Genomic DNA, 18657 nt, shown 5'->3' on the forward strand with positions numbered 1-18657 from the left:
CACTATTTATAATACGTATCTAAAAACATTATTATTACAACAATTGTTACAACCCAAGTCTTGTATGTTTTTAGCACGAAGTATCTGTATTGATCCCAGAGAATCAAGTTGGTGCTGTAGTGGTCAAGCTCACAGTTTCTGATGGAGATGAAGTCGGATCACCCGCCTGGTCAACAAAATATAAGATTATAAGTGGTGAGAAAGGAGGATTTTTCAATGTCAGTACTGGACCCAGTCAGCTGGAGGGAATCATCACCACTGTGAAGGTACAGAATGATGTTCATAATGTTGAGGAAACAATCATTTGTGGTGATAAACCATAACTTACTGTTCTTGTCCATACAGCCACTGGATTATGAAAAGACCAAGCAGTACATTCTGTCTGTGATTGTTGAAAACGATGATCCGTTCGCCATCTCTTTGCCCACATCCACTGCCACAGTCACTGTTAATGTGGAGGATGATGAACAAGAATAGGAAAAGCTGATTGAATCATTGAATTGGAGTCTATGTGTCATTTTACAGATTTCACTGTTTTAGCAAACATCTTCATAATCTGTTTTATATCCATTATTCTATATCACTATCGCAAGCATTCCTGATCTTTTTTATCTGTCATTTAATACTCAACACAAGTATTGTTTACTCTATTCAACAGATGGACGGCACTTTCCACACTTCTCTAAGGAACAAAATGCTTTGAAACAAATCCAAGCTGACCAATAAAATCTTTGAAATCGGATAAGGGACGTTGTTTGCGCTTGTTGCAGACGGATTGGAAAATAAAGTGCAATGGCATCTCTGTTCCAAATATCGACACAAGTAGGGCTCGCTGCATCCTAACACGGCCCAAGTGACATCCAACACACCTACACTACATCCAAACCAAACCCATATCTGTGGCGGATCAGAGTCGGGGATTCATAAAGTTGTGTCCTTGTTCCTGTGTGTTTTCACACATTTGTTTTTATTTCTGACTCAACGCAACATTTCAAAACTAAGATCCTTCAATGGTTTGTGAGGTGAATGTGGTTCAGCAAAATATATTTGATTTACTGGACCATTTTGAACCGTTTCATAATTAACTATATGTAAGCAAATTATAGATTTCTTTATTTTATGTTTGTTTTATTCGTCTTTCATACAACTGGATGTGACCCGGCCTAAAATAAAATAAGCAGAAGAGGATCAACATCACATGTGTGTGTTGCAAAACTCTTTCAGTTCCCTTCAGACCAGCAGCTGCACGAGCCGAGAAAGATTTTACTGCTTCTAACTGAGACAATGATCATTTTGCAATAATTTGTTATTTTTCTCTTTTTTCAGGAAGGATTTTAACCCTCGAAACAGACAATGTTCCAAGAAACAGATGTTTTTGTTTCAGTAATAAATGTTTTTTACATCATTTGGAATGATGTTCATATTTTTAGATCAGTTCTATGAACAATTATTTGAATGTTGAATGAATTTTCTGACTTTTTAAACTCGTTTTACCAAATGACACTGAGTGTTGCAAATATGTTCAGTCTACAAACGTAAGGCCAGTTGCTTGCCTAAATTTATAAGTATAATAAAATTCATTTAACGCAATTGAATTTAAATGATATTAATCTGACAATCAAATGAATTGAATGATTTAAATGATTGACACCTCAGGGCCGGTTGCATATACTGCTAAGTTAGAAGTTAGTCATCTAATATTCTTCTTCAAGACTGGTTATAACTTCTTTAAACCAGTTACATAAAAAGTTAGATTGGGCTATTTGAATATCAAATGTAAGATTGATTAGATCTTAATAATTGAACCTACTAGTTAAGACTCTTAACTTATAGCTGCTAAGTTTATGCAACTGGGTCCTTCATGTAAACAAAGATTCTCAGAGTTGTTCTGACCACCAGTTCATTGTAAAATTGTAAAGTGCTCGATTGCAGTTTGGATCTAGTCTGTTCTCAACATAGTCTTGGGGTTTATTTAAAAATGTTTTATTGATTTATTAGAAGGCTTAATGATCCTATGATGTGTTTGAATCAGCAAACAAATCTTTATTGCCAAGAGCGCTTGCAAAGGGATTTATTTCTGAGTAACTGAAGCTTCTCATACACACATCCAAATACACAAGCAAGACAAATTATAATAATAATAATACGATGTTCATTTAAAGAGCCATCACTTCTTCATTTGTTTGGTATTTGTTTTAGTTTGTGCATTTTATTTCACTAAGCTCCGACAAAGGTTCTCGTCTCTCAAAAACCGTGTCCTGTGTCACACTCATTACGATTGTTAAATCAATAAGATTGTTATTTTTCTGAAATTTAGACTCTATCAACAAGGCTTTAGTCAAATGTAAACAGGAGTGTTCAATACATTCGTAACAAATACATTCTCCGAGCATTTGTATGTCACGTCCATAACGCTGGAATTGCCCAGCTAATCCTCACAACATAGGGTTATTGTGTCATGTATTTATTTTCTTGTATGTCACACTTTTTAAATTGCACCTGTTTTGAACCAGCTGAAGTGGTTTGATAGCCTTAGCAGGAAGACCAGCAAGGAGAGCATTGTAGTAGTCCAACCTTGAGATCACCAGGGCCTGGACAATGAGTTGTGCCACATGCTTAGTGAGGAAGGTTTCTACCTTTAAGGCATATTGGCAGGATCGCGTTGTCTTTGCAATGTGAACATTGAAGGACAGCTGTTCATCAAATATGACTCAGAGGTTCCTGGCTGATTTAGAGGGAGTGATTAAGGAATTGCCAAGTTGGATGGTGAGATCGTGTTGCACCGTGAGGTGTGCCAGAAACACAATTAGTTCTGTCTCGGCCGGGTTCAGCTGGAGGTGATGCTCTTTTATCCAAGCTGAGATGTCATCTAGGCAGGCTGTTATGCGAGCTGCTACAGTGGTATCGTCTGGGTGGAACGAGATGTAGATCTGGGTGTCGTCAGCATAACAGTGATATGAGTAGCCAAGTGCCCCTACAATGGCTCCCATGGATGTCATGTAGATTGGAAAAAGCAGCGGTCCCAGCAGTAATAAAATGTCCGCAAAATTCCAGATATGAACTCAAACATTGTCCTATAGGCCACGTAAACTCAGTTTCTCCTGACGATATTTAATGAACCATTCTCGCATTTCATATTTCTTTTATAAATTATGAAAAATCGCAAAATTCTAACTTATTAAAATATTATTTAATGACAACTGATTATTTTGGCCATTTACACATCTGAATAAGCCACGCCCTCCATCAGCCCACAGAAACTCTTTAAGTTCCCTTCAGAACAGCAGCTGTATGCGCTTAACATTAACAGAAGAATCAGACACATTTTACTGCATCTCAAGACAATGATCATCGTGCGACTTGGATTCATTATTTTCCTTTTACAGGTAAGATTTTATATTTCATAACAGGGAATGTTCCAAAACCTCATAAAGTAACACAACTAAGTTAAATGCTGCTTTAAATTTTAAGAGCAGATCAATATTTCTCTATCATTTCAATATTTCGGCTTCTGATGTGAAATCTTCTGATCTGGTTGTGAAGTTCTCATCAGGACTAAAGGGAGCAAAGAGAGGTTGGGTTATTCCACCTTTCAATCAACATGAGAACAGCAGAGGTCCTTTCCCAATAAAGCTTGCTGAGGTACGTGAACATCATCAGACTGACTTTTGTTATTAAAACCGGGTTTGTGTTACTGAGTTTGTGTGTTTCTGTCATTAGATCAAGTCAGATTATGCTTCAGAAACTACGATGACATACCGTATCACAGGTGAAGGGGCAGATCTGCCACCGGTGGGCCTTTTCAAATGTGATAAAAACACAGGGACTATTTCAGTGACACGGCCACTCGACAGAGAGAGAAAAGCCTTCTATAATGTAAGTTATTTTAACTTTATACTTTATTCATAATCAGATTAAAAATCTAATACACCAGAAACAGCTCAAATGAATGAAAAGGCTTTAGATTTCTTTAAGAAATCATCTTGTGAATGTTTGCCGGAAGTCTTCTCAGATTTCTGACACTTGAGATGTTTGTGTCTTCAGCTCACAGCTTATGCTGTTGGAGAAGGAGGAATAAAAGAGAAGCCAATAGAAATCATCATCAATGTGATTGACCAGAATGACAATAAGCCCGTGTTTACTCAGAATCCTTTCAATGGACAAGTTCCTGAAGCTGCTCTAAACGGTAACGTTGGTGTTCATTTTACCAACATTTGACTTGATGATGTGGGAAATGGAGCTCATGTGTGTAAAACTTCAGCTTCAACCTCTCCATCTTATCTCTAAAGATCATGAGTTCATGATGGTCACAGCCACTGATGCAGATGATCCAAATACTGACAACGGTGATGTCAGATACAAGATTGTTGGCCAAACTCCACCACTTCCAAACCCAAATATGTTTGATATCAACACTGTAACTGGAGGGATTCGTGTCATTAGTAAAGGCCTGGATAGAGAGGTGAGAAATGAATTGATGTCACATTCAACAGCACTTTTAAAATGAAGTCATCAAATGAGTTAATGAAAGAGAAACTCACATGTGAACATCTTCTCTTTCAGAAACACAGCACATATACTTTATTAATTCAGGCTGCGGATATGAAAGGAGAAGGTGGAGCAACGACCGGCACGGCTGTTATCACAGTCACTGACAGCAATGATAACCCACCAGAGTTTGATCAAGCCACGGTAATGTGCATTCATCTGAATCTGATTTATACACGCATGTGTTCTAGTACAGTTTACAGCTGAAGCTATAGGAAGAGTAGGTTATCTTACCTTTAGGTCTTTAATGTTTTTAGCATGAAGTATCTGTCCCAGAGAATCAAGTTGGTGCTGTAGTGGTCAAGCTCACAGTTACTGATGGAGATGAAGTCGGATCACCCGCCTGGTCAACAAAATATAAGATTATAAGTGGTGATAAAGGAGGATTTTTCAATGTCAGTACTGGACCCAGTCAGCTGGAGGGAATCATCACCACTGTAAAGGTACAGAATGATGTTCATAATGTTGAGGAAACAATCATTTGTGGTGATAAAACATAACTTGCTGTTCTTGTCCATACAGCCACTGGATTATGAAAAGACCAAGCAGTACATTCTGGCTGTGATTGTTGAGAACGATGATCCGTTCGTCCTCTCTTTGCCCACATCCACTGCCACAGTCACTGTTAATGTGGAGGATGTGAATGAACCTCCCTCTGTCACTGAAAGAGAAATACAGATGTGTAATAGTGAAGCGCGTCCTGCTATCCTCTCCATCACGGATAAAGACGGGCTGCCTCACGCTGGTCCATTTCGTGTCGACACTCAGGGAGAAACCCAGAAAAACTGGACTGCCAGGATGAATGTAGAATGTGAGAGTTGACTAACATGTCTAGAGAAACGAGCTGGATGTCAGGCTTTTGAAACTGGTGTGTCTGACCTGATGGTTCCAATCTTCTTGTTTCAGCATCCCAAACAGAGCTGATGCTCATGACTACACTGGAGCCCGGCATCTACAATGTCATCCTGAGAGTTTATGATCAGAACACCAAGATTAATGCAACCGTGTCCTCGGTGGCATCTTGGCTCTGCTGTGTATGTATTTCCATTCATGCTTTTAAACTGATTTGCATTTTATTTCACTTTACGTGTGAAATGAGTCACAGAAGCTCATCCTTCACCTGTACAAAAACAGTGAGCCTCACAAACTAATGTTATAAGCAGATCATGGATTTTAAGGGCAAGTCACCTGTTGTTGGAAGTGAAGGTTATGCAAAGATGATGTAATCATAGATGAACTGATTCCATTGAATAATCATCATGTTTCTATCGCAGTGCTCATCCTGCTCATCGTGTTCGTGAATAGGAAAAGCCACTGACTCTATTGAAGTGACCGTGTGGGACTGCAAGGCAAATTAAAAGAAGAAAAATTCATGAGTGGCTTCCTAACATACGCATGTTATATTCCATTACGATCACTTTGAAACTTTGTTTTGCTTTTGTTATTTGATGTTGGTTTGTTACACCTCTAGAATATTACTAATAAAAATAAATACAAAAAGTCTAAAGACATAATTCTGTATGGGTGAAAACTGTAATAGACAAGTTTTATAAGAATCAACATCATCAGCATCTATGACCACTTCTGTCGCTCATTTTCATGGGGACTTTTATACTGTACTCTATATTTAAATATATTTAAACGGTACATATTCCTCATAAACGGGTTAAATATATGAACTATTTGATGTTCATTAAAGAGCCATCACTTCTTCATTTGTTACTATCACTTCAGGTTTGTGCATTTTATTTCACTAAGCTCCTACAAAGGTTGTTGTCTCTCAAAAACCGTGTCCTTTGTCACACTCATTACGTTTGTTTATCCTTTTTTTTTAAATAGAAAAGTTGTTTATAGACTTATATTTGTCTGAAATTTAGACTCTATCAACAAGGCTTTAGTCAAATGTAAACAGGAGTGTTTAATACATCGGAACAAATACATTCTCTGAGCATTTGTATGTCACGTCCATAACGCTGGAATTGCCCAGCTAATCCTCACTACATAATAATAATAAATAATGCATTTTATTTCATGGCGCCTTTCAGAATACCCAAGGTCCCCTCACAAGCAATATACAGGTCACTGCATAAAACAAAACAAACAACGAACAAACAGCATATACATGTACAGTGCCAATAAGTCTCAATAAAACATGTAATAAAAAAGCCTGTATAAAAAGATATGTCTTAAGACGCGTTATAAAAGTCAGCAAGCACTCACTTTTGCGAACATTAAGAGGAAGAGAGTTCCATAGGATAGGATGTTCTAGAGAAAGAACGAGCTGCAGAATTCTGAACCAACTGAAGCTTATTGTCAGGTCTGTCCTGCCTGTCTCGAGTTCTCACTGGGCAGAGTCATGACATTACCACGTCTTTTAGGTTTTGTTATGTGTGAAGACACGGGGCTTTTGCTGTTAATTGGCGCCACATGTCTTCCTGTTATGTCTCTCAGCCCTGCCCTCCTGTCTCCCGTAATCTTCTAGTTAGGGTTTCATTCCCATCACCTGCTCTGTTATTCACTCTCGTTTCATTCTTATCACCTGTTGCCACTCTCCCCATGTAAATACTCTTCGTTAGTGTCTCCCTTTATATAGCCCCAGTTTCCCTCTGTTCAGTGTCGGTGCATTGTCTAATGTATGTTTATCATTACTGTTAACTGTTGGATAGTTTGTTCTCATTCTATTTTCCCCTTTAAATGCTTCTTCGCGTACTTGGAGTACCCGTGTTCCTGTTTCAGTTTGTAGACATATTATTTCATTTTTCTGAGACCCTTGTTTTGTTCCCCTCGTGGCAAGTGTTTGTTTGCTTGTTTTGGTGCATGTTTTCCCCATTGTGGGTTTTTCATTTAATAAAGATTTTTACGTTAACCCTTCGTCTGCCTGCATATGGGTTCTGTCCAAACCATTTTGTGACACTTATACAGAAATTTTGAGGAAATACCTGTCAGAAAAGCATTACAGTATATAGTCTATGCGTGAAGTGACAAGTGCGTGGATAAGAACTGCAGTATTACTATTTGAGAGAAAGGGATGGAGACGGTTGATTTTGCGCAAATAGAAGTATGCAATTTGCGTGATATTATTAATTTGTGCTTTAAAGGATAGTGTGCCATCCATTATGACACCCAAACTTTTAACCTCAGAGGAAGCACAAATTTCAATATTGTCAATGTATAAAGAAAAAACTGTTTGATTTAGACACAACAGATTGTGTGTCAACAAGCAGAGCCTCAGTTTTATTGCCATCAAGAAGTTTGCTGAAAGCCAAACTTTAATTTCAGCCAAACATCTTGACAAAGATGGCGAAGGAAAAGATCCGGTGTGTCTGGCAGACAGGTAAAGTTGGGTATCATCCACATAACATAATATTTCCTTAGAATATTACCAAGAGGGAGCATATAGATAATGAAAAGAAAATTAAATGGATCACCCCCTGGTTTCTTAAGTATGGGTGTAATAATAGGAGATTTAAGAGATGGAGATACAAAACCAGAAGCAAGTGAAGCATGAACAATTTAAGTATTCAACGGCAAAAGGGCTGGGAAACACGTTTTCACTAAAGGAGTTTGTAGAGGATCTAATTGACAAATTTTACCCATCAAACCCACAATCTCTGAAGTAGCTGGTAGTGTATTCAAAGGTGCAAATTCATCTCAAATCATGTTCAGTCCATCATCGTAATATAACACAGGGTTATTGTGTCATGTATTATTGTCTTGTATGTCACATTTTGTTAAATTGCACCTGTTTTCACTTCTGTGTCAATGATGTGAGATCAAAAGGTTCATTGGATATACAGTATGCAGTATATTGCTGTGTATTATTGGACCACAAGATGTCAGTATTTATCTTTCTCAACTAAAGACAATCTAGCAACTCGATTCCTAAAAACTAATGTAAATCATGCTCAGAAACTGTTGCAGCTCGATCTTACATCAACGTTTGTGGTCAGTCAGATTAAGTTCAATTTAATCAGACTAGTTTTAGTTGATCAAAATTGTATCCCTGATAAAACTCATCCAGACATCAACAGATCATCAGTTCTGAGACAAAAGCCCATACATCTTTACTCTTATAATATACTACTGTTAATATAAGCATTAATAAAATGTCTAGGCCACGTATACTCAGTTTCTCCTGAAGATATTCAATGAACCGTCCTCACATTTCATATTACTTTTGTAAATTATGAAACATTGCAAATTTCGAACTTATTTACAATAAATATTATTTAATGACAACTGATTATTTTGGCCATTTACACATCTGAATAAGCCACGCCCTCCATCAGCCCACAGAAACTCTTTTAGTTCCCTTCAGAACAGCAGCTGTATGCGCTTAACATTAACAGAAGAATCAGACACATTTTACTGCATCTCAAGACAATGATCATCGTGCGACTTGGATTCATTATTTTCCTTTTACAGGTAAGATTTTATATTTCATAACAGGGAATGTTCCAAAACATCATAATGATATATCGGCAAAGTTCAAAAGAATAGTTTTTACACTATTTGGACTTCTGTTATTATTATCTTAAATGACAGTGTTTAAATGTCCGTATTCGTGACACCATAGAGTGCTGCAAATGTGTTTACAAGTTAAATGCTGCTTTAAATGTTTAAATAAATCATTTTTGACATTTTGTTAAGAGCAGATCAATATTTCTCTATCATTTCAATATTTCTGCTTCTGATGTGAAATCTTCTGATCTGGTTGTGAAGTTCTCATCAGGACTAAAGAGAGCAAAGAGAGGTTGGATTATTCCACCTTTCAATGAACCTGAGAACAGCAGAGGTCCTTTCCCAATAAAGCTTTCTCAGGTACGTGAACATCATCAGACTGACTTTTGTTATTAAAACCGGGTTTATGTTACTGAGTTTGTGTGTTTCTGTCATTAGATCAAGTCAGATTATGCTTCAGAAACTACGATGACATACCGTATCACAGGTGAAGGGGCAGATCTGCCACCGGTGGGCCTTTTCAAATGTGATAAAAACACAGGGACTATTTCAGTGACACAGCCACTCGACAGAGAGAAAAAAGCCTTCTATAATGTAAGTTATTTTAACTTTATACTTTATTCATAATCAGATTAAAAATCTAATACACCAGAAACTAAAACAGCTCAAATGAATGAAAAGGCTTTAGATTTCTTTAAGAAATCATCTTGTGAATGTTTGCCGGAAGTCTTCTCAGATTTCTGACACTTGAGATGTTTGTGTCTTCAGCTCACAGCTTATGCTGCTGGAGAAGGAATAAAAGAGAAGCCAATAGTAATCATCATCAATGTGATTGACCAGAATGACAATAAGCCCGTGTTTACTCAGAATCCTTTCAATGGACAAGTTCCTGAAGCTGCTCTAAACGGTAACGTTGGTGTTCATTATACCAACATTTGACTTGATGATGTGGGAAATGGAGCTCATGTGTGTAAAACTTCAGCTTCAACATCTCCATCTTATCTCTAAAGATCATGAGTTCATGATGGTCACAGCCACTGATGCAGATGATCCAAATACTGACAACGGTGATGTCAGATACAAGATTGTCGGCCAAACTCCACCACTTCCAAACCCAAATATGTTTGATATCAACACCGTAACTGGAGGGATTCGTGTCATTGCTACCGGGCTGGACAGAGAGGTGAGAAATACATTGATGTGACATTTGATGACTGAATCTTAAAGTGCTGTTGATGAAAGAGAAACTCACATGTGAACATCTTCTCTTTCAGAAACACCGCACATATACTTTATTAATTCAGGCTGCGGATATGAAAGGAGAAGGTGGAGCAACGACCGGCACGGCTGTTATCACAGTCACTGACAGCAATGATAACCCACCAGAGTTTGATCAAGCCACGGTAATGTGCATTCATCTGAATCTGATTTATACACGCATGTGTTCTAGTACAGTTTACAGCTGAAGCTACAGGACGAGTAGGTTATCTTACCTTTAGGTCTTTAATGTTTTTAGCATGAAGTATCTGTCCCAGAGAATCAAGTTGGTGCTGTAGTGGTCAAGCTCACAGTTACTGATGGAGATGAAGTCGGATCACCCGCCTGGTCAACAAAATATAAGATTATAAGTGGTGATAAAGGAGGATTTTTCAATGTCAGTACTGGACCCAGTCAGCTGGAGGGAATCATCACCACTGTGAAGGTACAGAATGATGTTCATAATGTTGAGGAAACAATCATTTGTGGTGATAAACCATAACTTGCTGTTCTTGTCCATACAGCCACTGGATTATGAAAAGACCAAGCAGTACATTCTGTCTGTGATTGTTGAGAACGATGATCCGTCCGTCCTCTCTTTGCCCACATCCACTGCCACAGTCACTGTTAATGTGGAGGAGGTGAATGAACCTCCCTCTGTCACTGAAAGAGAAATACAGATGTGTAATCGTGAAGCGCCTCCTGCTATCCTCTCCATCACGGATAAAGACGGGCCGCCTCACGCCGGTCCATTTCGTGTCGACACTCAGGGTGAAACACAGAAAAACTGGACTGCCAGGATGAATGTAGAATGTGAGAGTTGACTAACATGTCTAGAGAAATGAGCTGGATGTCAGGCTTTTGAAACTGGTGTGTCTGACCTGACGGTTTCCATCTTCTTGTTTCAGCATCCCAAACAGAGCTGATGCTCAGGACTACACTGGAGCCCGGCATCTACAATGTCATCCTGAGAGTTTATGATCAGAACACCAAGATTAATGCAACCGTGTCCTCGGTGGCATCTTGGCTCTGCTGTGTATGTATTTCCATTCATGCTTTTAAACTGATTTGCATTTTATTTCACTTTACGTGTGAAATGAGTCACAGAAGCTCATCCTTCACCTGTACAAAAACAGTGAGCCTCACAAACTAATGTTATAAGCAGATCATGGATTTTAAGGGCAAGTCACCTGTTGTTGGAATTGAAGGTTGTGCAAAGATGATGTAATCATAGATGAACTGATTCCATTGAATAATCATCATGTTTCTATCGCAGTGCTCATCCTGCTCATCGTGTTCGTGAATAGGAAAAGCCACTGACTCTATTGAAGTGACCGTGTGGGACTGCAAGGCAAATTAAAAGAAAAAGAAGAAAAATTCATGACTGGCTTCCTAACATACGCATGTTATATTCCATTACGATCACTTTGAAACTTTGTTTTGCTTTTGTTATTTGATGTTGGTTTGTTACACCTCTAGAATATTACTAATAAAAATAAATACAAAAAGTCTAAAGACATAATTCTGTATGGGTGAAAACTGTAATAGACAAGTTTTATAAGAATCAACATCATCAGCATCTATGACCACTTCTGTCGCTCATTTTCATGGGGACTTTTATACTGTACTCTATATTTAAATATATTTAAACGGTACATATTCCTCATAAACGGGTTAAATATATGAACTATTTGATGTTCATTAAAGAGCCATCACTTCTTCATTTGTTTGGTATTATCACTTCAGGTTTGTGCATTTTATTTCACTAAGCTCCTACAAAGGTTGTTGTCTCTCAAAAACCGTGTCCTTTGTCACACTCATTACGTTTGTTTATCCTTTTTTTTAAATAGAAAAGTTGTTTATAGACTTATATTTGTCTGAAATTTAGACTCTATCAACAAGGCTTTAGTCAAATATAAACAAGAGTGTTCAATACATTTGTAACAAATACATTCTCTGAGCATTTGTATGTCACGTCCATAACGCTGGAATTGCCCAGCTAATCCTCACTACATAATAATAATAAATAATGCATTTTATTTCATGGCGCCTTTCAGAATACCCAAGGTCCCCTCACAAGCAATATACAGGTCACTGCATAAAACAAAAGAAACAACGAACCAACAGCATATACATGTACAGTGCCAATAAGTCTCAATAAAACATGTAATAAAAAAGCCTGTATAAAAAGATATGTCTTAAGACGCGTTATAAAAGTCAGCAAGCACTCACTTTTGCGAACATTAAGAGGAAGAGAGTTCCATAGGCGGGGGGCAGCATAACTAAAAGATCTAGCACCCCTGGTGGTAAGTCGAATCTGAGGTACCACAAGAGAAATTGAAGAAGAAGATCTGAGTGCACGTGAAGGAGTGTAAACACCAAGAAGGTGAGTAAGGTATTGTGGTGGTACAAGATTATGAAGTGCCTTATAAGTGAGTAGCAAGATTTTAAATTCAACTCTATACTTTACTGGAAGCCAGTGCAACTGCTGGAGAACAACTAGAGAAATGTGGTTTGTATAGGATGTTCTAGAGAAAGAACGAGCTGCAGAATTCTGAACCAACTGAAGCTTATTGTCAGGTCTGTCCGGCCTGTCTCGAGTTCTCACTGGGCAGAGTCATGACATTACCACGTCTTTTAGGTTTTGTTATGTGTGAAGACACGGGGCTTTTGCTGTTAATTGGCGCCACATGTCTTCCTGTTATGTCTCTCAGCCCTGCCCTCCTGTCTCCCGTAATCTTCTAGTTAGGGTTTCCTTCCCATGACCTGCTCTGTTATTCACTCTCGTTTCATTCTTATCACCTGTTGCCACTCTCCCCATGTAAATACTCTTCGTTAGTGTCTCCCTTTATATAGCCCCAGTTTCCCTCTGTTCAGTGTCGGTGCATTGTCTAATGTATGTTTATCATTACTGTTAACTGTTGGATAGTTTGTTCTCATTCTATTTTCCCCTTTAAATGCTTCTTCGCGTACTTGGAGTACCCGTGTTCCTGTTTCAGTTTGTAGACATATTATTTCATTTTTCTGAGACCCTTGTTTTGTTCCCCTCGTGGCAAGTGTTTGTTTGCTTGTTTGGTGCATGTTTTCCCCATTGTGGGTTTTTCATTTAATAAAGATTTTTACGTTAACCCTTCGTCTGCCTGCATATGGGTTCTGTCCAAACCATTTTGTGACACTTATACAGAAATTTTGAGGAAATACCTGTCAGAAAAGCATTACAGTATATAGTCTATGCGTGAAGTGACAAGTGCGTGGATAAGAACTGCAGTATTACTATTTGAGAGAAAGGTATGGAGACGGTTGATTTTGCGCAAATAGAAGTATGCAATTTGCGTGATATTATTAATTTGTGCTTTAAAGGATAGTGTGCCATCCATTATGATACCCAAACTTTTAACCTCAGAGGAAGCACAAATTTCAATATTGTCAATGTATAAAGAAAAAACTGTTTGATTTAGACACAACAGATTGTGTGTCAACAAGCAGAGCCTCAGTTTTATTGCCATCAAGAAGTTTGCTGAAAGCCAAACTTTAATTTCAGCCAAACAGCTTGACAAAGATGGCGAAGGAAAAGATCCGGTGTGTCTGGCAGACAGGTAAAGTTGGGTATCATCCACATAATATTTCCTTAGAATATTACCAAGAGGGAGCATATAGATAATGAAAAGAAAATTAACTGGATCACCCCCCGGTTTCTTAAGTATGGGTGTAATAATAGGAGATTTAAGAGATGGAGATACAAAACCAGAAGCAAGTGAAGCATGAACAATTTAAGTAATCAACGGCAAAAGGGCTGGGAAACACGTTTTCACAAAAGGAGTTTGTAGAGGATCTAATTGACAAATTTTACCCATCAAACCCACAATCTCTGAAGTAGCTGGTAGTGTATTCATAGGTGCAAATTCATCTCAAATCATGTTCAGTCCATCATCGTAATATAACACAGGGTTATTGTGTCATGTATTATTGTCTTGTATGTCACATTTTGTTAAATTGCACCTGTTTTCACTTCTGTGTCAATGATGTGAGATCAAAAGGTTCATTGGATATACAGTATGCAGTATATTGCTGTGTATTATTGGACCACAAGATGTCAGTATTTATCTTTCTCAACTAAAGACAATCTAGCAACTCGATTCCTAAAAACTAATGTAAATCAGGTTCAGAAACTGTTGCAGCTCGATCTTACATCAACGTTTGTGGTCAGTCAGATTAAGTTCAATTTAATCAGACTAGTTTTAGTTGATCAAAATTGAATCCCTGATAAAACTCATCCAGATGTCAACAGATCATCAGTTCTGAGACAAAAGCCCATACATCTTTACTCTTATAATATACTACTGTTAATATCAGCATTAATAAAATGTCTAGGCCACTTATACTCAGTTTCTCCTGAAGATATTTAATGAACCGTCCTCACATTTCATATTACTTTTGTAAATTATGAAACATTGCAAATTTCGAACTTATTTACAATAAATATTATTTAAAGACAACTGATTATTTTGGCCATTTACACATCTGAATAAGCCACGCCCTCCATCAGCCCACAGAAACTCTTTAAGTTCCCTTCAGAACAGCAGCTGTATGCGCTTAACATTAACAGAAGAATCAGACACATTTTACTGCATCTCAAGACAATGATCATCGTGCGACTTGGATTCATTATTTTCCTTTTACAGGTAAGATTTTATATTTCATAACAGGGAATGTTCCAAAACCTCATAATGATATATCGGCAAAGTTCAAAAGAATAGTTTTTACACTATTTGGACTTCGGTTATTATTATCTTAAATGACAGTGTTTAAATGTCCGTATTCGTGACACCATAGAGTGCTGCAAATGTGTTTACAAGTTAAATGCTGCTTTAAATGTTTAAATAAATCTTTTTTGACATTTTGTTAAGAGCAGATCAATATTTCTCTATCATTTCAATATTTCTGCTTCTGATGTGAAATCTTCTGATCTGGTTGTGAAGTTCTCATCAGGACTAAAGAGAGCAAAGAGAGGTTGGGTTATTCCACCTTTCAATGAACCTGAGAACAGCAGAGGTCCTTTCCCAATAAAGCTTTCTCAGGTACGTGAACATCATCAGACTGACTTTTGTTATTAAAACCGGGTTTGTGTTACTGAGTTTGTGTGTTTCTGTCATTAGATCAAGTCAGATTATGCTGCAGAAACTACGATGACATACCGTATCACAGGTGAAGGGGCAGATCTGCCACCGGTGGGCCTTTTCAAATGTGATAAAAACACAGGGACAATTTCAGTGACACAGCCACTCGACAGAGAGAGAAAAGCCTTCTATAATGTAAGTTATTTTAACTTTATACTTTATTCATAATCAGATTAAAAATCTAATACACCAGAAATGAAAACAGCTCAAATGAATGAAAAGGCTTTAGATTTCTTTAAGAAATCATCTTGTGAATGCCGGAAGTCTTCTCAGATATCTGACACTTGAGATGTTTGTGTCTTCAGCTCACAGTTTATGCTGTTGGAGAAGGAGGAATAAGAGAGAAGCCAATGGAAATCATCATCAATGTGATTGACCAGAATGACAATAAGCCCGAGTTTACTCAGAATCCTTTCAATGGACAAGTTCCTGAAGCTGCTCTAAACGGTAACGTTGGTGTTCATTTTACCAACATTTGACTTGATGATGTAGGAAATGGAGCTCATGTGTGTAAAACTTCAGCTTCAACATCTCCATCTTATCTCTAAAGATCATGAGTTCATGATGGTCACAGCCACTGATGCAGATGATCCAAATACTGACAACGGTGATGTCAGATACAAGATTGTCGGCCAAACTCCACCACTTCCAAACCCAAATATGTTTGATATCAACACCGTAACTGGAAGGATTCGTGTCATTAGTAAAGGCCTGGATAGAGAGGTGAGAAATACATTGATGTGACATTTGATGACTGAATCTTAAAGTGCTGTTGATGAAAGAGAAACTCACATGTGAACATCTTCTCTTTCAGAAACACCGCACATATACTTTATTAATTCAGGCTGCGGATATGAAAGGAGAAGGTGGAGCAACGACCGGCACGGCTATTATCACGGTCACTGACGGCAATGATAACGCACCGGAGTTTGATCAAGCCACGGTAATGTGCATTCATCTCAATCTGATTTATACACGCATGTGTTCTAGTACAGTATACAGCTGAAGCTACAGGACGAGTAGGTTATCTTACCTTTAGGTCTTTAATGTTTTTAGCATGAAGTATTTGTCCCAGAGAATCAAGTTGGTGCTGTAGTGGTCAAGCTCACAGTTACTGATGGAGATGAAGTCGGATCACCAGCCTGGTCAACAAAATATAAGATTATAAGTGGTGATAAAGGAGGATTTTTCAATGTCAGTACTGGACCCAGTCAGCTGGAGGGAATCATCACCACTGTGAAGGTACAGAATGATGTTCATAATGTTGAGGAAACAATCATTTGTGGTGATAAACCATAACTTGCTGTTCTTGTCCATACAGCCACTGGATTATGAAAAGACCAAGCAGTACATTCTGTCTGTGATTGTTGAGAACGATGATCCGTCCGTCCTCTCTTTGCCCACATCCACTGCCACAGTCACTGTTAATGTGGAGGAGGTGAATGAACCTCCCTCTGTCACTGAAAGAGAAATACAGATGTGTAATAGTGAAGCGCCTCCTGCTATCCTCTCCATCACGGATAAAGACGGTTCGCCTCACGCCGGTCCATTTCGTGTCGACACTCAGGGTGAAACACAGAAAAACTGGACTGCCAGGATGAATGTAGAATGTGAGAGTTCACTAACATGTCTAGAGAAATGAGCTGGATGTCAGGCTTTTGAAACTGGTGTGTCTGAACTGACGGTTTCAATCTTCTTGTTTCAGCATCCCAAACAGAGCTGATGCTCAGGACTACACTGGAGCCCGGCATCTACAATGTCATCCTGAGAGTTTATGATCAGAACACCAAGATTAATGCAACCGTGTCCTCGGTGGCATCTTGGCTCTGCTGTGTATGTATTTCCATTCATGCTTTTAAACTGATTTGCATTTTATTTCACTTTACGTGTGAAATGAGTAACAGAAGCTCATCCTTCACCTGTACAAAAACAGTGAGCCTCACAAACTAATGTTATCAGCAGATCATGGATTTTAAGGGCAAGTCACCTGTTGTTGGAATTGAAGGTTATGCAAAGATGATGTAATCATAGATGAACTGATTCCATTGAATAATCATCATGTTTCTATCGCAGTGCTCATCCTGCTCATCGTGTTCGTGAATAGGAAAAGCCACTGACTCTATTGAAGTGACCGTGTGGGACTGCAAGGCAAATTAAAAGAAAAAGAAGAAAAATTCATGACTGGCTTCCTAACATACGCATGTTATATTCCATTACGATCACTTTGAAACTTTGTTTTGCTTTTGTTATTTGATGTTGGTTTGTTACACCTCTAGAATATTACTAATAAAAATAAATACAAAAAGTCTAAAGACATAAGCTCTTTCTGTATGGGTGAAAACTGTAATAGACAAGTTTTATAAGAATCAACATCATCAGCATCTATGACCACTTCTGTCGCTCATTTTCATGGGGACTTTTATACTGTACTCTATATTTAAATATATTTAAACGGTACATATTCCTCATAAACGGGTTAAATATATGAACTATTTGATGTTCATTAAAGAGCCATCACTTCTTCATTTGTTTGGTATTATCACTTCAGGTTTGTGCATTTTATTTCACTAAGCTCCTACAAAGGTTGTTGTCTCTCAAAAACCGTGTCCTTTGTCACACTCATTACGTTTGTTTATCCTTTTTTTTAAATAGAAAAGTTGTTTATAGACTTATATTTGTCTGAAATTTAGACTCTATCAACAAGGCTTTAGTCAAATATAAACAAGATTGTTCAATACATTTGTAACAAATACATTCTCTGAGCATTTGTATGTCACGTCCATAACGCTGGAATTGCCCAGCTAATCCTCACTACATAATAATAATAAATAATGCATTTTATTTCATGGCGCCTTTCAGAATACCCAAGGTCCCCTCACAAGCAATATACAGGTCACTGCATAAAACAAAAGAAACAACGAACCAACAGCATATACATGTACAGTGCCAATAAGTCTCAATAAAACATGTAATAAAAAAGCCTGTATAAAAAGATATGTCTTAAGACGCGTTATAAAAGTCAGCAAGCACTCACTTTTGCGAACATTAAGAGGAAGAGAGTTCCATAGGCGGGGGGCAGCATAACTAAAAGATCTAGCACCCCTGGTGGTAAGTCGAATCTGAGGTACCACAAGAGAAATTGAAGAAGAAGATCTGAGTGCACGTGAAGGAGTGTAAACACCAAGAAGGTGAGTAAGGTATTGTGGTGGTACAA

The 18657-nt window shown here is 37.9% G+C and overlaps 1 protein-coding gene across 1 annotated transcript; it reads left to right on the forward strand.

Annotated features, from left to right (window-relative positions):
- Window positions 1–3279: 3279 nt before the first annotated feature.
- Window positions 3280–17085, forward strand: LOC306897961 (uncharacterized protein; the record flags this gene model as incomplete). The annotated part of the gene is made up of 27 exons (XM_079463143.1): window positions 3280–3386; window positions 3544–3642; window positions 3721–3876; window positions 4045–4186; window positions 4290–4462; window positions 4564–4692; window positions 4806–4991; window positions 5071–5359; window positions 5455–5582; window positions 5823–5845; window positions 7745–7865; window positions 8857–8973; window positions 9271–9369; window positions 9448–9603; window positions 9778–9916; window positions 10020–10192; window positions 10284–10412; window positions 10526–10711; window positions 10791–11079; window positions 11175–11302; window positions 15246–15344; window positions 15423–15494; window positions 15749–15890; window positions 15994–16166; window positions 16258–16386; window positions 16500–16685; window positions 16765–17085. Exons 1-27 carry the CDS (start codon window positions 3345–3347, stop codon window positions 17083–17085), a joined length of 4026 nt encoding a protein of 1341 aa, XP_079319269.1. The 5' UTR covers window positions 3280–3344.
- Between the last annotated feature and the right edge of the window lie 1572 nt (window positions 17086–18657).

The sequence above is a fragment of the Barbatula barbatula genome (genome assembly GCF_947034865.1).
Source record: "Barbatula barbatula genome assembly, chromosome: 1".
Classification (NCBI taxonomy): Eukaryota; Metazoa; Chordata; class Actinopteri; order Cypriniformes; family Nemacheilidae; genus Barbatula; species Barbatula barbatula.